General features: G+C 47.1%; 1 protein-coding gene across 1 annotated transcript in view; it reads left to right on the top strand.

Moving 5' to 3' along the window:
- The window catches only part of CACNA1B (calcium voltage-gated channel subunit alpha1 B), a gene marked incomplete at both ends in the record, with an annotated part of 300,744 nt that overhangs the window by 239,029 nt on the left and 47,154 nt on the right, over positions 1-14,561 (top strand). Inside the window, 7 exons of the mRNA XM_084272565.1 lie at positions 4,903-4,999; positions 6,934-7,094; positions 8,211-8,348; positions 9,237-9,438; positions 10,943-11,107; positions 11,738-11,848; positions 12,625-12,708. Coding sequence (XP_084128691.1) covers positions 4,903-4,999; positions 6,934-7,094; positions 8,211-8,348; positions 9,237-9,438; positions 10,943-11,107; positions 11,738-11,848; positions 12,625-12,708 — 958 coding nt within the window. The remainder of the gene's footprint in view (positions 1-4,902; positions 5,000-6,933; positions 7,095-8,210; positions 8,349-9,236; positions 9,439-10,942; positions 11,108-11,737; positions 11,849-12,624; positions 12,709-14,561) is intronic.

Below are 14,561 nucleotides of genomic sequence, written 5' to 3'. Positions count from 1 at the left end.
GTTGGTGGGTGTGGGACAGGGGATGGGATTATCTGCCAGCACATACCTGTATGTGCATGGGGTGCACTGTATAGCCTTATGTTTCTGTTTGTCATTGACTCTGCTCTTTCTTTGTCTTCTTCTTGCTGGAATCTCTCTCTAGGAGTTTCATGGGGTAATATGTTATTCCTGTCTCTTGCTGCACTGTTATGCCTGTCGAACGTGTGTACACACACTTACCACTGTGGAAACGAACCATGTTCCACCCATTGCATCGACTCTTTTGTCCCTTTATTGCTCATTATCCAGTTAAATGTATTTTCCCTTAACAGTCCTCATTCATCCTAATTTTCTTTAAGCAGAGGCTAGTAGCAGACTAGAAAGCCAAGTGGACCAGAGGGTCAGAAGAGAATGGGACCGAAAAGATTTGAAGGGATGATTTAGTGGGTATATCATTAAAGTGTGAGTTGTAAGTCAGGAAAATCTTGAAAATATGGTCAAAGGAGCAGTTTTATTCTCATTCAGAGGATTGCACCTCTAAACTGCATCAGCTGGGAACTCTGGGGCTAATTTTGGACAGTCTGGTCAATGTGTCCCAGCCGGGATTCAGGCTGCCAGGCTCTGACATCGGTGTCTTTGACATCAGAACAGAGTGTAGAGGTTGGCAGGGGCAATTTGTAAAGGAGGATGGAGTGAAAGTTGCATTTAACCACCTGCAAGCAGGCAGTTTTGTTGTCAGTGTGGTACAGCACAGCTTGGATTTAGGGATGGAAAGGGAGGCAGAGCCACATCCTCTGGTGCTGCAGCCCTGAGCAGGGCTGGTCCGCAGCAGATAACCCAGCGATGCGCTGAAAAGGATGCAAGGAAAGCTCTCCGATGTGGTCCAGGAAATTGGGTACTTGTTTCTTTCTTCTCTCTAGGAAATCAGGTCATTTAGACACTGGAAGAGGGTGGCTTTGTGCTTGGACAAAGTTGGGTGACCTCATTTAGTCTGTGGTGGAGGAATTCACTGTCTGCCTTGGGGCTTTCAGGCAGCTGCGGGAGGCGGTGGCTCCACCCTGCTCTGAATATTTGATGACATGACTCTGAGGCCCATGGTACATGAAATCAGAGCTGCTGGCAGGAGCTACAGAAACAAGAAGCTTCCATTTTAAAGAAGAATTAATTTTTTAAAGGATCTTTTATTTATTAAAGAAAAAAAAAGGCCATGCAAAGCTCTTTTAAAATATTTTTACTGTTTTAAATAAATGAGCCACAAACAGGCCCAGAAACAAATCAAAATGGCCTGATGCAACCAGAATTAACCTGATGCTATTTTATTTCTTGTGGTGTTTTTTCTTCCCCCCCCCCCCCCTTTTTTAAAAGCCCCAGGGCTTTTGTCTGCTTCTGTCTTTACCCTGCTGGCTCCTCTGGAGCTCTTTTTGTTGCTGTTATTCTGTGGTCACCTAAAATCTTCCCCTCCTGTAGCAATTAATTCTTGTTGTGAGAAATCTTCTGGACGAGTGTGTATTTGTTACACACCTTGTGTCTGAATTCTGGTTCCACCCAGACCTTTTATTTTGTGGGACATCTGGCTTTGTATTGGTGTAAAACCCAATCTTGGCGGAGGGGGGTTCCTTAAAAGCACCACACCCAACCCTTGAGGTTTTATTTGACGAGCTGAAATAGTTGCAGAAGACCCATTTAATTAAAATACAATTTGCATCACTCCAGTTGGGAGTACCAGGTCGTTGGGAGAGCTTTCTGCTACAGCAGGAGCCTTACTGCGCCGAGGAACAAGGATGATTTTTGAGGGTTCTCTGATATGACTTTGATCATAAATCCCATTAACATTTAATTGGCTTGTGCTCTTTAAATAAATAAATAAATAGATAAAGCAGCCCTCTGTAGCATCCTCTGTTCAGGCAGAAGGAATTCTGTAGGACTGGAGCTGCCTCCTAGCTCTCAGTGCAGCCATCCGCACGCCTCCCCGTGCGAGGGGACGGAGCTCTTCCTCTCCTGCACCCAAGAGGAAGGATTCTCTCTGCCCCAGCAGCTTGCTGGTCCCCAGTAGGTCTGTGTAACTTTCCCATAAGTATGAGGTCCACAGAGGATGTTGCTTCAGGCTTGTAGCCAGCCCTGTGAGGCTTGAGCTAGATCCTTCGGGTGCCTGTTCTCATCTCGAACTTCCAGGAGACCCTGTTAGTACAGCTGTTGTTTAATGCAAGTGCCCAGCGGGGTAGTGAGTGGGTGTTGGGATCTGGAGTCAGGAGCCCCAGGAGGCACCACACAGAAATGTCCTGGGGTTCTGCTTGAGCCTGGGTGAGGCCTGTGGAGGTTGGTTAGATTGGGTGCTGCCTGCTGGTGTTTGTGCTGCTGAGCTGGGCTCTGTGTGTCAATCTGCAACCAGAAACGTGGCCACACATGATGGAGAATTGAACATAGTCCTGGGCCAAAGTATCCCACCTTTTATTTTCTTCTCCTGCTGCCCCAAACACACATCCCTCAACCCTCTCACTTTTCTCTCACCTCTACTTTGCTCGGTTCCTCCCTCTTCATCCCCTCCTGTCCTCCCCTCACCCAGTTAAAGACTAAATGGTTGGGAAACATTGAATGACAAAACCCCAGACTGGTTTGAATAGGAAGGGACCTCAAAGCCCACCTAGTTCCAAACCCCTGCCATGGGCAGTGACACTCTCTGCTAAACCAGGTTGCTCAAAGCCTCATCCAGCCTGGTCTTGAACCCTTTGAGAGAGGGGATATCCACACTATGGAGCAACCCAAGTGATTCCTTAGCCTTCCAGAGTGGAGAGGGTGGAGGGAGCAGCAGGAGCAGCCAAGGTGAAGGGCATATGCTGGGTGACCATCAGCCACAGGGATGAGCTGGCTGGCCAAGTCAGGTATCTCCTTCCTGGTAACCCATTTCCACTTCTACTTCTCTCCTGCTGCTGACTGTCCTCCTCAGGAGGCTGAACAAATTGTTTTGCATCCAAGGCATTGCCAAGGATGGGACAGAGCTGCCAGGGGAGGAGGTGAGCGCCAGTTTGGCTGACTCAGCTGTCGGCTTTGGTGACAGGGCTGTACTTACAGTGGCAGGGTTGTTGCTTGCTAGGAGTTGGTGATTTGAAAGCAAAGTCTAACATGGGCCAGATGTTCATCTATGCTAAGGCCATAAGAGAAAGCCAGTAAAAGCCAGGCCAGATTAAAGGGTTTCTGATGAGAATAAAAATTTCTTTCTTTTAAATATCTAATAGTTCTTCTGTGGCACTAAATCACTCCTGTAACTCCATGAGTAGCAGCTCAACCACCTGCATTTAAAGCCATGCCAGCCAGGATTCACACGTGGCTGAACAGAAGGACCCAAAAGCAGCTCTGGAAGATGAGATAGGGAGAGGATAGGTAAATCTCCATCCTCTTCCCCCTCTCCTCCGTTTCTGTTAAACACCCATTGCCTTTGCATGTAAGTCATTGGGATACAACCCAATGGTCTCCAAAAATTCCACATGTCTCACTGCTTATTGCATTTTGGGACAGCTGCAGTGACTGTTTGGAGACAGGAACGTCTGTTTCTAGGTTGCAGATTCCAGTCCAGCGTTAGCACTGAGCTGTACAAGATAAGTTATTGAATTATTAGTCTTTTAGTGGTAGGTAGACTGCAAAAGGATGCTTTCCAGAGCTGAGCAAGGCCAGGCAGCCATGAAACTAGTAGTTTCATCCCTTCTTGGTGCTTGTCCCTTAGCATGGTGTGATGGGCTGGCTGCTGGCAGGGTGTGGGAGAAGCTTTGCAGTGCACTACCCACACATGGTTCTTGTGGGTCCCTTGGGTTACTTATGCTTCTATCACATCCCTGTTGGAGAGGAGAAACATGTAGGAAACTGGGAGAGCATAGAACAGGTATGTCAGCATCTGCTCAACACGTTATTCATTCACACCTCTGTTTCCTCAGTACAGTCTCAGACCCAAATCTGGTGTCATCAATAAAACCCTGTTACAGATACTCATCCCATTTGTCACTTCATATGAAATGAAGGGGAATGTCCTTGTTTCGCTGTTGGGTTGGAGCAAGATGTAACTGTGTCTTTGGGGGGAATAATTGTTTTTTTTAAACTTATTTTGGAAGTGCACGAGGAAAAGAACTGTGTCCTTCCCCAAATACACCTCTGAATGGTAACAGGAGGAATGAGAGGGCTTGTGTCTTGCACTTGGTTTTACTAAAACCAAACTGTGACTTATAGCACCTGCATGTGTGAGTGGGAAGCTGCCCTAGCACTGTTCCAGGCATGTAATATGCTCTCATATTACATGTTCCTGCATGGGTTTGGTAGCATGTCTTCCAAGAGAGGCATGAGGACAAGGATCCAGGCATGGAGCAGCTCTAGTCCTAGGAGAGCTCTGTCCCTCACCAAGAAGGCTCCAAGTTCCCCCTGGTCACTGTCTGCTTGTCTCAGTATGAAGTCCTGGCCAGAGAAGCACAAGAAGCACATGGAAACATCCTCCTGTCTCACTCGGGTGCCTGGGAGGGAGGAGATCCGAGTGGGACTTTCTCACTTCTCCTGCCTGGGGCTGGGATGACTGTACTGAGCCGTGGTGTGCTGCTGCCCTGGCTTTGACCATTCCCTGGGTGGGGAACTGGGGCAGGAAGGTCACCAGTTCCTGGGCGATGCTCGGTGAGTAGCTGGGGAGTGAGAGAAGGCTGGAGAGTGTGTGTGACTGAGTGCTGCAAGGACCTCATCCTGCCCAAAGCCTTCCTCCCGTGCTGCGATGACCACGTCTCCTGTGAGCGTTCATCCACAGTCCTCACTAGTGCTGTCAGCATCCATGGGAGCACCCAAAGCCTGTAACACCCCCCAAACCATCCCACAACCAAACCCACTGTGGTTTAGCTAGTCACCTGAGGACCAAATAATTTCCTCTGTTGTTCTTGTGCCTTTTATCCCTTGCAGAGGAACCAAAGGCAAGGACATCAACACAATCAAGTCCCTGCGAGTTCTGCGGGTCCTAAGGCCTCTGAAGACCATTAAACGGCTGCCAAAACTAAAGGTTAGAGAATAACCACAGATCATTCCTTCTCTAGAGGTTTGAAACCACTCTGAGTGGAAGCTGCTGGACTAAACTTAATCCAAGTTATTTCTGTTCCTTTTATTTTGTTGCAATTAATCTTCTTGCCAGATTTATAAAAATAGCCATGCAGATGTTTAGCAAATGTCAAGCAACTTGTTTCTTTTGCAAACATTCTGGGCAGTGTTATGAATGACTGTGAATCCACATGAGAAGCAAACTTCTAAAAAAGGAAAAGAAATAACTTCAATTAAATTACAGTTTGTAAGTGGGATGCTCTTAGAAATGCTGCAGGAGAAAATAGGGCTTGGGGTGGTTGGCTTTCCCTCGAGAACTGAAATAGGAATGTAGCAAGGCTTTCCACAGAGAGAAGTGTCCTTGCTGTCATTTTAGTCTGTTCATCTTTTCTATCAGAGAAGGTACAGTGCAGGGTGTCAGAGCAGCACCCTTTCATCTCTAGGGTACTGAGTTATAACTTAAACTAAGCGCAGTGGCCCACGGTTACGTACTCAACACCATTTCCAGAACGCTTTGAGCTACAGCCAACCCCTGGCAGCACAGAATGGAAGGAGTTACAAAATTTCTGTAATTTCTGAGTGTTGGGAACTCTTGAATACTTGTTGTAGAACATCTTCACGTGGCATCACTGCTTGCAGGCTCTCTTCTATGAGAGACCGGGGGGAAAAAACCCGAGGGGATACTTTTGCAAGGGTGAAACTGTTCCTGTTTCACCCAGCGGCACGTAAAACTCAGGGTCAGCTCATACACTGCTGTGCTTTTGCCCTTATCCACAGTCCATGCTGAAATAATTTTGAGTTTTAAGCATTTTCACACGTGCTGAATTTACTGCCAAGCAGGAGGAAGAGTAAGGCTTGAGCAGTGCAGGGACTGGTCTTTATTTGGGTAGGAGTCCCAACCACACAGCTCCTGGGTCATAAACCAGCCAGCAATAACTCAACCCTACAGCAGGGCATCTTTTGTTGTTGACCATCCTCCTTATTTTCAAGCCATTTTGCAGAGTAATTTTACCACTTCTAAAGAAGTATTTGGAAATCTTTACCTGAAGTCAGAGTCATGTTCCTATAGCTTGTCTTCAAAATCATGTAATTAATTTTCCCCCCCCCTGCATGTGGTCTTATGTGCAACAATCAGCAAGATTCATGGGGTGACTTAGAGATATCTCCAGTGCTTTAATTCAATGGGTGTAATTTTGGGTATTACTCGTTTCCATTCAACCAGGAGCAATATCATACCAACCCCGTGCTTGGGCAGTAAAACTGCTCCATTTCTATCATGATGACAAACTTCCCTCACTAAAATTAAACTGCAAATTACTTGTAACGATGATTTAGTGACTAATAACCAACTAATAGACGTATCTGGGAATTTCATTGCAGGGAGCTCAGAAGTGACATGTGTTGACTGGATTAGTCATGCTTAATTTTGATAGACAGGTGGTTAGAAAAATGTTATTGGAAGCATTTGGTATGTTTTCCTTATTATTCAAACAGTTCAAATAACACTCAACAAGTAACATACCTGATGAATTTTCCCCCTATCTACTGGGATTCAATTAAACACAAGTACATTTGTGATGTTGTGGTTGCACGTGGTAGCATTTGCTTAGGACTAGTGTTTATCGTGACAAGCTGTGATTGCCTCTATAAAATATACAGGTAGCACCAGACAGTTCAGTGGTACAGCCAAAGACACCAAGAAAGCAGGAGGTGTGTGGAGCCAGTGTTGGTTCTCACAGCTGGGGTGACTTTTGATCAAACACTTGGAGTGCAAGCCCATCAAACCATGCTCGGGTTGTAGGCTGGGTAATTACTTCCAAGTGTAGGTAGGTGTTAGATGCTAAGATGTTAGATACACTTCTCTTTCAACCCCCTAACCCTGTTCTCCTTGATCCCCAGGCTGTCTTTGACTGTGTGGTGAATTCCCTGAAGAACGTCCTCAATATCCTCATAGTTTACATGCTCTTCATGTTCATTTTTGCCGTCATTGCTGTGCAGCTCTTCAAAGGCCGATTCTTCTACTGCACTGATGAGTCAAAGGAGCTGGAGAAGGACTGCAGGTATGACCTGGGGCTGCAGGGTGTTGGGAGATGGGCACCCTGACCTTCCTCTGGCAGCAGCAGCAGCTTCATTGACTGTCAAAGCTGCGTCAGTCGAGCATCGGCTGAGTTTGATGAGTATCCTGTTAGTAAGAGCCATGTTTCAGCAGTTACCCTAGAGATGAATCTTCCCTTCTCTTAATACCTGCATCATTCCTTGCTCTTGTCTAGCAAATGCTCACCCAAAGGCTTAATGACACAGGGGAGCTGGCTCCTGTCCCCAGGGTGGGCGAGGTGTGATGTTGTTTGGGTGAAGGGGCTTTGAAGGCATGGCATGATTCCTTTCTCTACCTGCTGCCTTGATGGTTAGGACTCATATGAATTAGAAAGACATAATGAATAAATAACCAGAAGTGAGTTGGTAGGAAGTTAAAGAGCTCCTAATTAGCTAGAAAAGGGGACAGTATTTGAATATCTTACAAGCCCTGTCGTGCTGTGTCCTTTGCAGCAGGCTGTCAAGGTGCTTTATGCACCATAATGTGCATCTTTCTGGCCTCTTTTCTTGGCACCCAAACTGCATCCTCAGCACTGTCCAGGTCTGACACGTTCTGCAAGCACAGGGCACGTCCGTGGTGGGACCACAGAAGCTGTCGCTGCAGTTCCTCCCTCAATAAAGCAGCTGTATTACAGGGATCTGAAAGTACAGAGGAGTGTAGGTTGAAAGGGAACCCTCCAGGTGCCAAGTCCCTCAGCTGCTCAATGCAGGACCCAGTTAGAAGTTAGATTCAACTCTCAACTAGGAACCAGAGATGTTTCCCCATCAAGCAGCACAGTTTTCTGTGGGGTCAGACAAATTAGGGGCCAGCATGCTGTTAATTGTTGGCTTTGCCAAATGAGTACATGTCCTGATTACAGTTTTGTTCATTTGTAGACCTCACGTCCAGTTCCTGTGGCTTGAAATGGCTCAAAAATGGCCTTTACTTCTGTTACAAGCCTTGGGGCTGTCTCTTGATTGGTCTTTAATACATAGGACAGTCGTACTCTCCTACTGGGGCTTTCCAGTGCTCCTCAGTGAGCTGTATGAAGCAGCCTATCTGGTTTAATCCTCTCAGGAGTCTGGATCTCTGTCTTTCCTAGGGGTCAGTACCTCGATTATGAAAAAAATGAGGTGGAGGCACAGCCCAGGGAATGGAAAAAATACGAATTCCACTACGACAACGTGCTCTGGGCACTGCTCACGCTCTTCACCGTCTCCACAGGCGAAGGGTGGCCAACGTGAGTACACAGGACTGGCAGGGACAGTGATGGTGGAGGTAATGGCAGCTGTCTGCAGCTCTGAGGGATGTGTAAACAGCACATGACCTGTGAGATAAGAAAAGCCTTTTATCAGCTAAGCTTTTAGTTTCTCTGGTGTGATTGTTGGGTGAATCAGCAGGCCAGGCTCTGCATTTTTCTCAATGTTCTTCTGAGCTTGCACAGGGATGCTTAGGGCAGTTTTCAGTACTGAATAGTTTGCTTGCTCCAGTCTTCTGGACTTGCTGCCTTCCCAGGTGTAAAATTGATAATGGCAATGTAAGATAATGAGGGGGAAAGGTATTGTGACCTATGCTGAAAGTATGCTGGCTATGACAGTCCCAAATTTATATTTACTCTTCAGCATATGACTTTATTTTGGCACACTTTTCTGCAAGGACACGTGGAGTACAACTCCCACTCAGGCTTTCTCCATGGCAGGCCTTCCCTGCTACTTCATTAAATAAAGAGTAAAACATACCACATCAGTCTCCCTTCTCCAGTCCCTCACTGTGTTCCCCTACTTGGAGATCATCAATGCCTTTCTTTTCCCACCCGTGCTTCATCCCTGTTGACCAGAGAAGAGAAGCCAGATCTAACTGTATCCTCCCCCCTTGGCCAGGGGGATAAGTGGATCTGTACATAGCAAATCTCCACCATTCTCCAGAATGGTGAAAACAGCAAGGGTTTCCCTACAGATATCCTCAAGAAAAACTCCTTCCCAACCATAGATAGAACAGTGAGTTTGACCTGAGCATATCTGGGAAACCCTCACACGTTGAGTGAAGGCCAGTGAGTGGCTATCAGGGTGGTGTTGGTGCTTTGCACTGATTTCATTGACTTGTCTTCTCTCTTTGCACTTGATTGCAGCGTGCTGAAGCACTCAGTGGATGCCACCTACGAGGAACAGGGTCCCAGCCCTGGCTACCGAATGGAAATGTCTATCTTTTACGTGGTGTATTTTGTTGTCTTCCCTTTTTTCTTTGTGAACATCTTTGTGGCGTTAATCATCATCACCTTCCAAGAGCAAGGAGATAAAGTGATGTCAGAGTGCAGCCTTGAGAAAAACGAGGTACCCGCATCTTCTGAATCTGGATTTAGTACCTGGGGACTCCCAGCACCTCAATACTGGGAGAAGCCCTCCACTCCTCATCCCTCCCATGCCATGGGGGGGCTTTAGAGCAGTCACCTGAGGGCATGTGGCGTTGAGACCAAACAAATTACAGGCTGTTTCAGCTTTTTTTGCCTCCAAATGCCACATGTTAGTAAGTGCTGTCACACGTCTCCACGGACCACACCTCCTCCTCAGAAACTTGCATGTTAGCTCAGGCGTGTAGGTGTGGAAGGAGAGAGAAATCTTTGGCCTTTTAGAGGCCAGCTGTCAGAAACCAGACTGAACTACAACTCCTGCAGCTCCCCAAAGGAAAGCTCCTCTCACCAAGGCTGGTTTTGTGCCTGGCTGAGATGATGTCCTCCTGACAGCAGCCAAAAGTAGATGCCTTGGGAACAACATCAGACCAGGGCAAGCACATATGAGACTTTTCTTTAATGCCCTAGCAAATACCATCTTTTTCAGCTCAGGAACACCCTGAACTGGACATGGGTTTCCTTTAGTTAGCAGCATCTGTCTATCTCTTTTGCCATGAATGTATCCGGTTTCTCCCTGAACCCATCCAGATTTTTAGCATCCACAACTTCCTTGGTCCAAGGCCCCGAGCCTCAATGACCTGTTGTGTGGAGAACCATCTCTTTTCATTTACTTTGAAACTGGAACCTGTTTTTTTGATGAAAAGAGATCACTTTTTAACCCGTTATTAGTCAGTGCAACGTTTGTGTATATGAACAAAATGTCCAAAATAAAGCAGAACATTCAGAGAAGCTTTACCCACGTTATTTTTTAACTGAGCAGAAAACACTTTTGCACTAATTTAAGACTTTGAATTCTTCTCTAAATCCAAGATCATAAAATGCTCCAGAACCGATTTTTTTTGAGGGTAGAAACCAGTTTTTAATGCAGTTTTATACTCAGAGTAATGTGAACAGAAATAGCCAGTGAAGGGGTTCTTTGAGAGGTCCCCCAGCAATGCTTGTTGGATCACTTAGTGGTTGATTTTTAATGAAAAGCTGGATGGGCTTTGCTGGGTATAAGAACATACCTGGGGTTCACAATACTTTTTTTACAGCACAGGCAACATCTTTATGGGACCTCCAGCTCCTACAGTTACGTATCAGGAGGAACTGGCAGAGCATTTCCCGAAGTGAGGCAGTGGATTTATTCCCACTTAGGGAAGGGATTGGGACCTGCTGGGATGGAAGGCTGTCTTCTAGGATTGCAGGAGGTGCAGGACATGGGAGTGTTGTGGGTTTTAATAGTTCAGTGAGCATCCAAAAGCGATTACAGTTTGGGGATCCCGTGCTGCATTCTACGCGGGTTGTTGGTATTCGCGTCGTGTGTGAGGAACGCTTGGAATGCCATCTTCCACTAAACGCTCCGCTTGCTCCACCAACAATATCCCGAGGGATAGAGACTGCCAGACCCTTTTTTGTGTTCTTTTCATCCCCTTCTTGTTTTGTAGAGGGCCTGCATAGACTTCGCCATAAGTGCCAAGCCACTGACCCGCTACATGCCTCAGAACAAGCAATCTTTTCAGTACAAGATGTGGAAATTTGTGGTGTCCCCTCCCTTCGAGTATTTTATCATGGTCATGATTGCACTCAATACCATTGTCCTAATGATGAAGGTTAGTGGGCTGTTACTGAGTCTTTGCTGGTTTGGACAAGGGAATGTGGTGTTTGTTGGAGAGTCTTTGTACTCTCGCCCTGGGAGCTGGGGCAGGGAGGGGTTGGCAGAAGCAATCGCCGCTTCTCATCTGCCTAATGTTGTTTGTAGAGGCCTTTGGGATTCCTTTGGTCCCCAAAGGGAGGTGGTTTGGTTGTGATGAGATACGGTGGATGGGATTCCCCTGCACAGCGCTGGTTTGGCTCGTAGCCCCTTCTGCATATGCCTGGTGGGATGGGAACTGGGTTCACCATATCCTTAGTGTCTGCTGGAACAAAATGCAGTTCTGCACTTGTCCTCTGGTTTTGGAAATGCTCTTCCTCCCTCTTGGTCTGTGCTCTGCTTACAGCGAGGTGTTACACCCGCAACAGTGTCCCCACCCTGTGTGTATCCCCAGCTACCCCATTTAGATAGCACGTAGGCAATGATGTGCTGCTGGAGTGGTAGGAATAACCATACTGTAACCCCAAGTCTTGTTTGAGGTGAGCCCAAAATCCAGCACTAAAATGGGCAAGAGTCCTGCAAGTCAGCTGGTAAAGTTTTATTCTGAGAGTAGTCTGCCAGTAACAGCCTTTCTTCCATCCTGGTTTAGTTCTATGATGCTCCAGAGGCATATGAAGAAATGCTGAAATGCCTGAATATTGTCTTTACATCAATGTTTTCAATGGAATGTGTGCTGAAGATCATTGCCTTTGGCGTGCTGGTATGTGCCTGCCTTGTTTATTTTCAACTGTTTCTCTCTGCATGAAATGCCCAGGTGGCCAAGAAGGCCAACAGCATCCTGGCCTGTGTCAGGAATAGTGTAGCCAGCAGGAGTGGGGAAGTGATCCTTCCCCTGTACTCAGCACTGGTGAGGCTGCAGCTCAAGTACTGGGTTCAGATTTGGGCCCCTCACTATAAGAAGGACATCGAGATGCTCGAGTGTGTCCAGAGAAGGGCTACAAAGCTGGTGAAGGGCTTGGAAGACAAGTCTGATGAGGAGCAGCTGAGGGAGCTGGGATTGTATCTGTAGAAGAGGAGATGGAGGGGACACCTCATCGCTCTCCACAGCTATCTAAAAAGTGGATGTAGCGAGGTGGGGATTGGTCTCTTCTCCCTGCTAGCTAGTGACAGGTTAAGGGGAAATTGCATCAGGAGAAGTTTAGGTTGGGTATTTGGAAAAATTCTTTACTGAAATGGTTGTCAGATACTGGCACAGGCTGCCCAGGGAGGTGGCCGAGTCACCATGCCTGGAGGGGTTTAAAAGAAGAGTAGATGTTATTGGTGACATGATCTAGTGTTGAACCTAGTAGGGTTGGACAGGTGGTTGGACTCAATGATCTTGCAGGTCTTTTCCAACCATAACCATTCTATGATCCTGTGGTTCTGTTTCCTGATGTGCATTTCAAAACAAACAAAAAGCCTGTGTTGCCAACAAAAAAAAATAAAATCAAAGTAACCCCTGGATCCTTCTGTCCCCCTTGTGTTTCCATTTGGCAGAATTACTTCCGAGATGCCTGGAATGTCTTTGATTTCGTAACAGTGTTGGGAAGTATTACTGATATTTTAGTAACAGAGATTGCGGTAAGTCTGGTTTGCTCAATGTGCTTCATTTACCAACCAAGCTGTACCCTGCTGAGACATTGCACCTTCTCCCCACCAGCCTTATTCCCTAGAGCTGCCTCTGGGATGCATCGTGTGATGATGTCCTCGGGCAGCCTCTTTCCATTAGCTCTGCTCCTTCCATGGAGACGAGCACGGCTGTCTCCCACTAAAAGCTGTGATGAGAACGCCGGTGCTACTGACTCTGCTGGGAAACAAGCTCTCTTTCTCCTTCAGCAAACAATTCTGGCCCCAAGATGGTTTTGCCTATTAATGGAAAAATCCTGTTGAATTTAACAGAGGGGAAAGATCGAAAGGATGATGATGGCTGGTTTCATAGTGTGAGGTGCTTTGCAGGGCACGTCCGTCCCTCGGGGCTCCCACCCAACCTCGGTCACAGGGCAGAGTGAAGGTGATAGGTGATGGGAAAGCAGGAACAAGTCTGAAACTCAACAGCCTGCACAGTCTGCATGGGGGGAACACGGTGCCTGCCTGTTACACACATAAAAGTTTTGCCAGGGCAGTTATTAAAACAACCAACTGCCTTTCCAATGACTGCTCTCTCCCTGCTAACAAGTCTGTAGATTACAAGTGTACTAACTTGCCACTAAATTCCAGAGGATTTTTCCATAAGGGCAGCAATGTCTGAGCCTTGGCAGCCCGATATTATCCAATTTATAAATTGCTCCTCTCCCGCTGTGTGTTTTAGCTGATGATGCTGTAGCTGTATGTGATGAATTTGAACCTCACCATATTTTTTTCTCAGTTCCTGGGATTTGCTTATAGATCTGGTTTGTGTGTGTTAAGAACTATGCTCCCCAGGCTTCTTTACAGGACATTCAGCTGGTGGTGAAGACCCTATTACTGTTTCTAACAAAATACGTTATTATTTAACCTTCTCAGTACCAAAAAGCACACAAAACCCCTCAAGTTTTCCTCCCTGCACGAATGGTGTTCCTTTGACACTTGGTGAATCCCACTTCATAGACTTTGGATTACCTTTTGTTTTCATCACATGCTCACAGCCAGGGTAAAGTCACTCAGATCCAACACAGGGTCTGACCACCGCTTCTCTGGGCGCTTAGGAGATTTACTGCACCGTGGGCGGGTGCTGGGTGATGCCTCCACTCCCCTGGTCATGGGGCACGCTCCCTTGCCAATATCAGGCCCCTAAAGCTTTACCTTGCTTTGATAACTTGTGAAAACATTTGTGAGTCAGCCACAGAGACTGATGCTTCTCTTCCACCCCTCCTCTGGCCACTGTTAGTGGGAGGAAGCAACACAGCCAGCTCGCACACAGTAAGGGAGCCTGTGGTCTCTGCGAGATCAGTCTCTGCTCCTTCAGGAAGGTGTCTCCTTTGCAAAGCAAAGCCCACACGCCTCTTTTTAAGCCCTCCTTCCTACAGCTCTCTCAGGCAGAGAGCAGCCACTGGTGTTGCCCATTCCCTGTGTGGCAGGTTGCTGTCTCTGCTCGGTTAACAGGCCGTGGCCTCTCCTGCTGGATCCACAGAGACACCTGGAATTCAGAACCAGTTTAGGAAAGTGTAGAGCAGGGCTGGAAAGCCTGATGTGGCCACAGTGAGCATGCCTTTTGCAAACAGCAGGGAGCGAGGTGAGGGACCCGTGGGTGCCCCATTGCAGAGCAGGGATCAGGCGTAGAGCCTTGAATCTCCGATGCTGCTGCCTCTGCCCTACTCTTTCCCACCCTTTACTTTTCCAGGTAGGGGAGAGTAATATCTAAGGACCAGGATGGACAAGTGCTTTGCACAAAACACCATAGCTAATGCTTATTCCCACTTCACCCTCCTGGTTCCCTGCACGCCCGGGCTTGTGGC

This window comes from Gallinula chloropus, assembly GCF_964237585.1.
Source record: "Gallinula chloropus genome assembly, chromosome: 18".
Classification (NCBI taxonomy): Eukaryota; Metazoa; Chordata; class Aves; order Gruiformes; family Rallidae; genus Gallinula; species Gallinula chloropus.
This window is presented reverse-complemented; position numbering and strand designations above follow the sequence as displayed.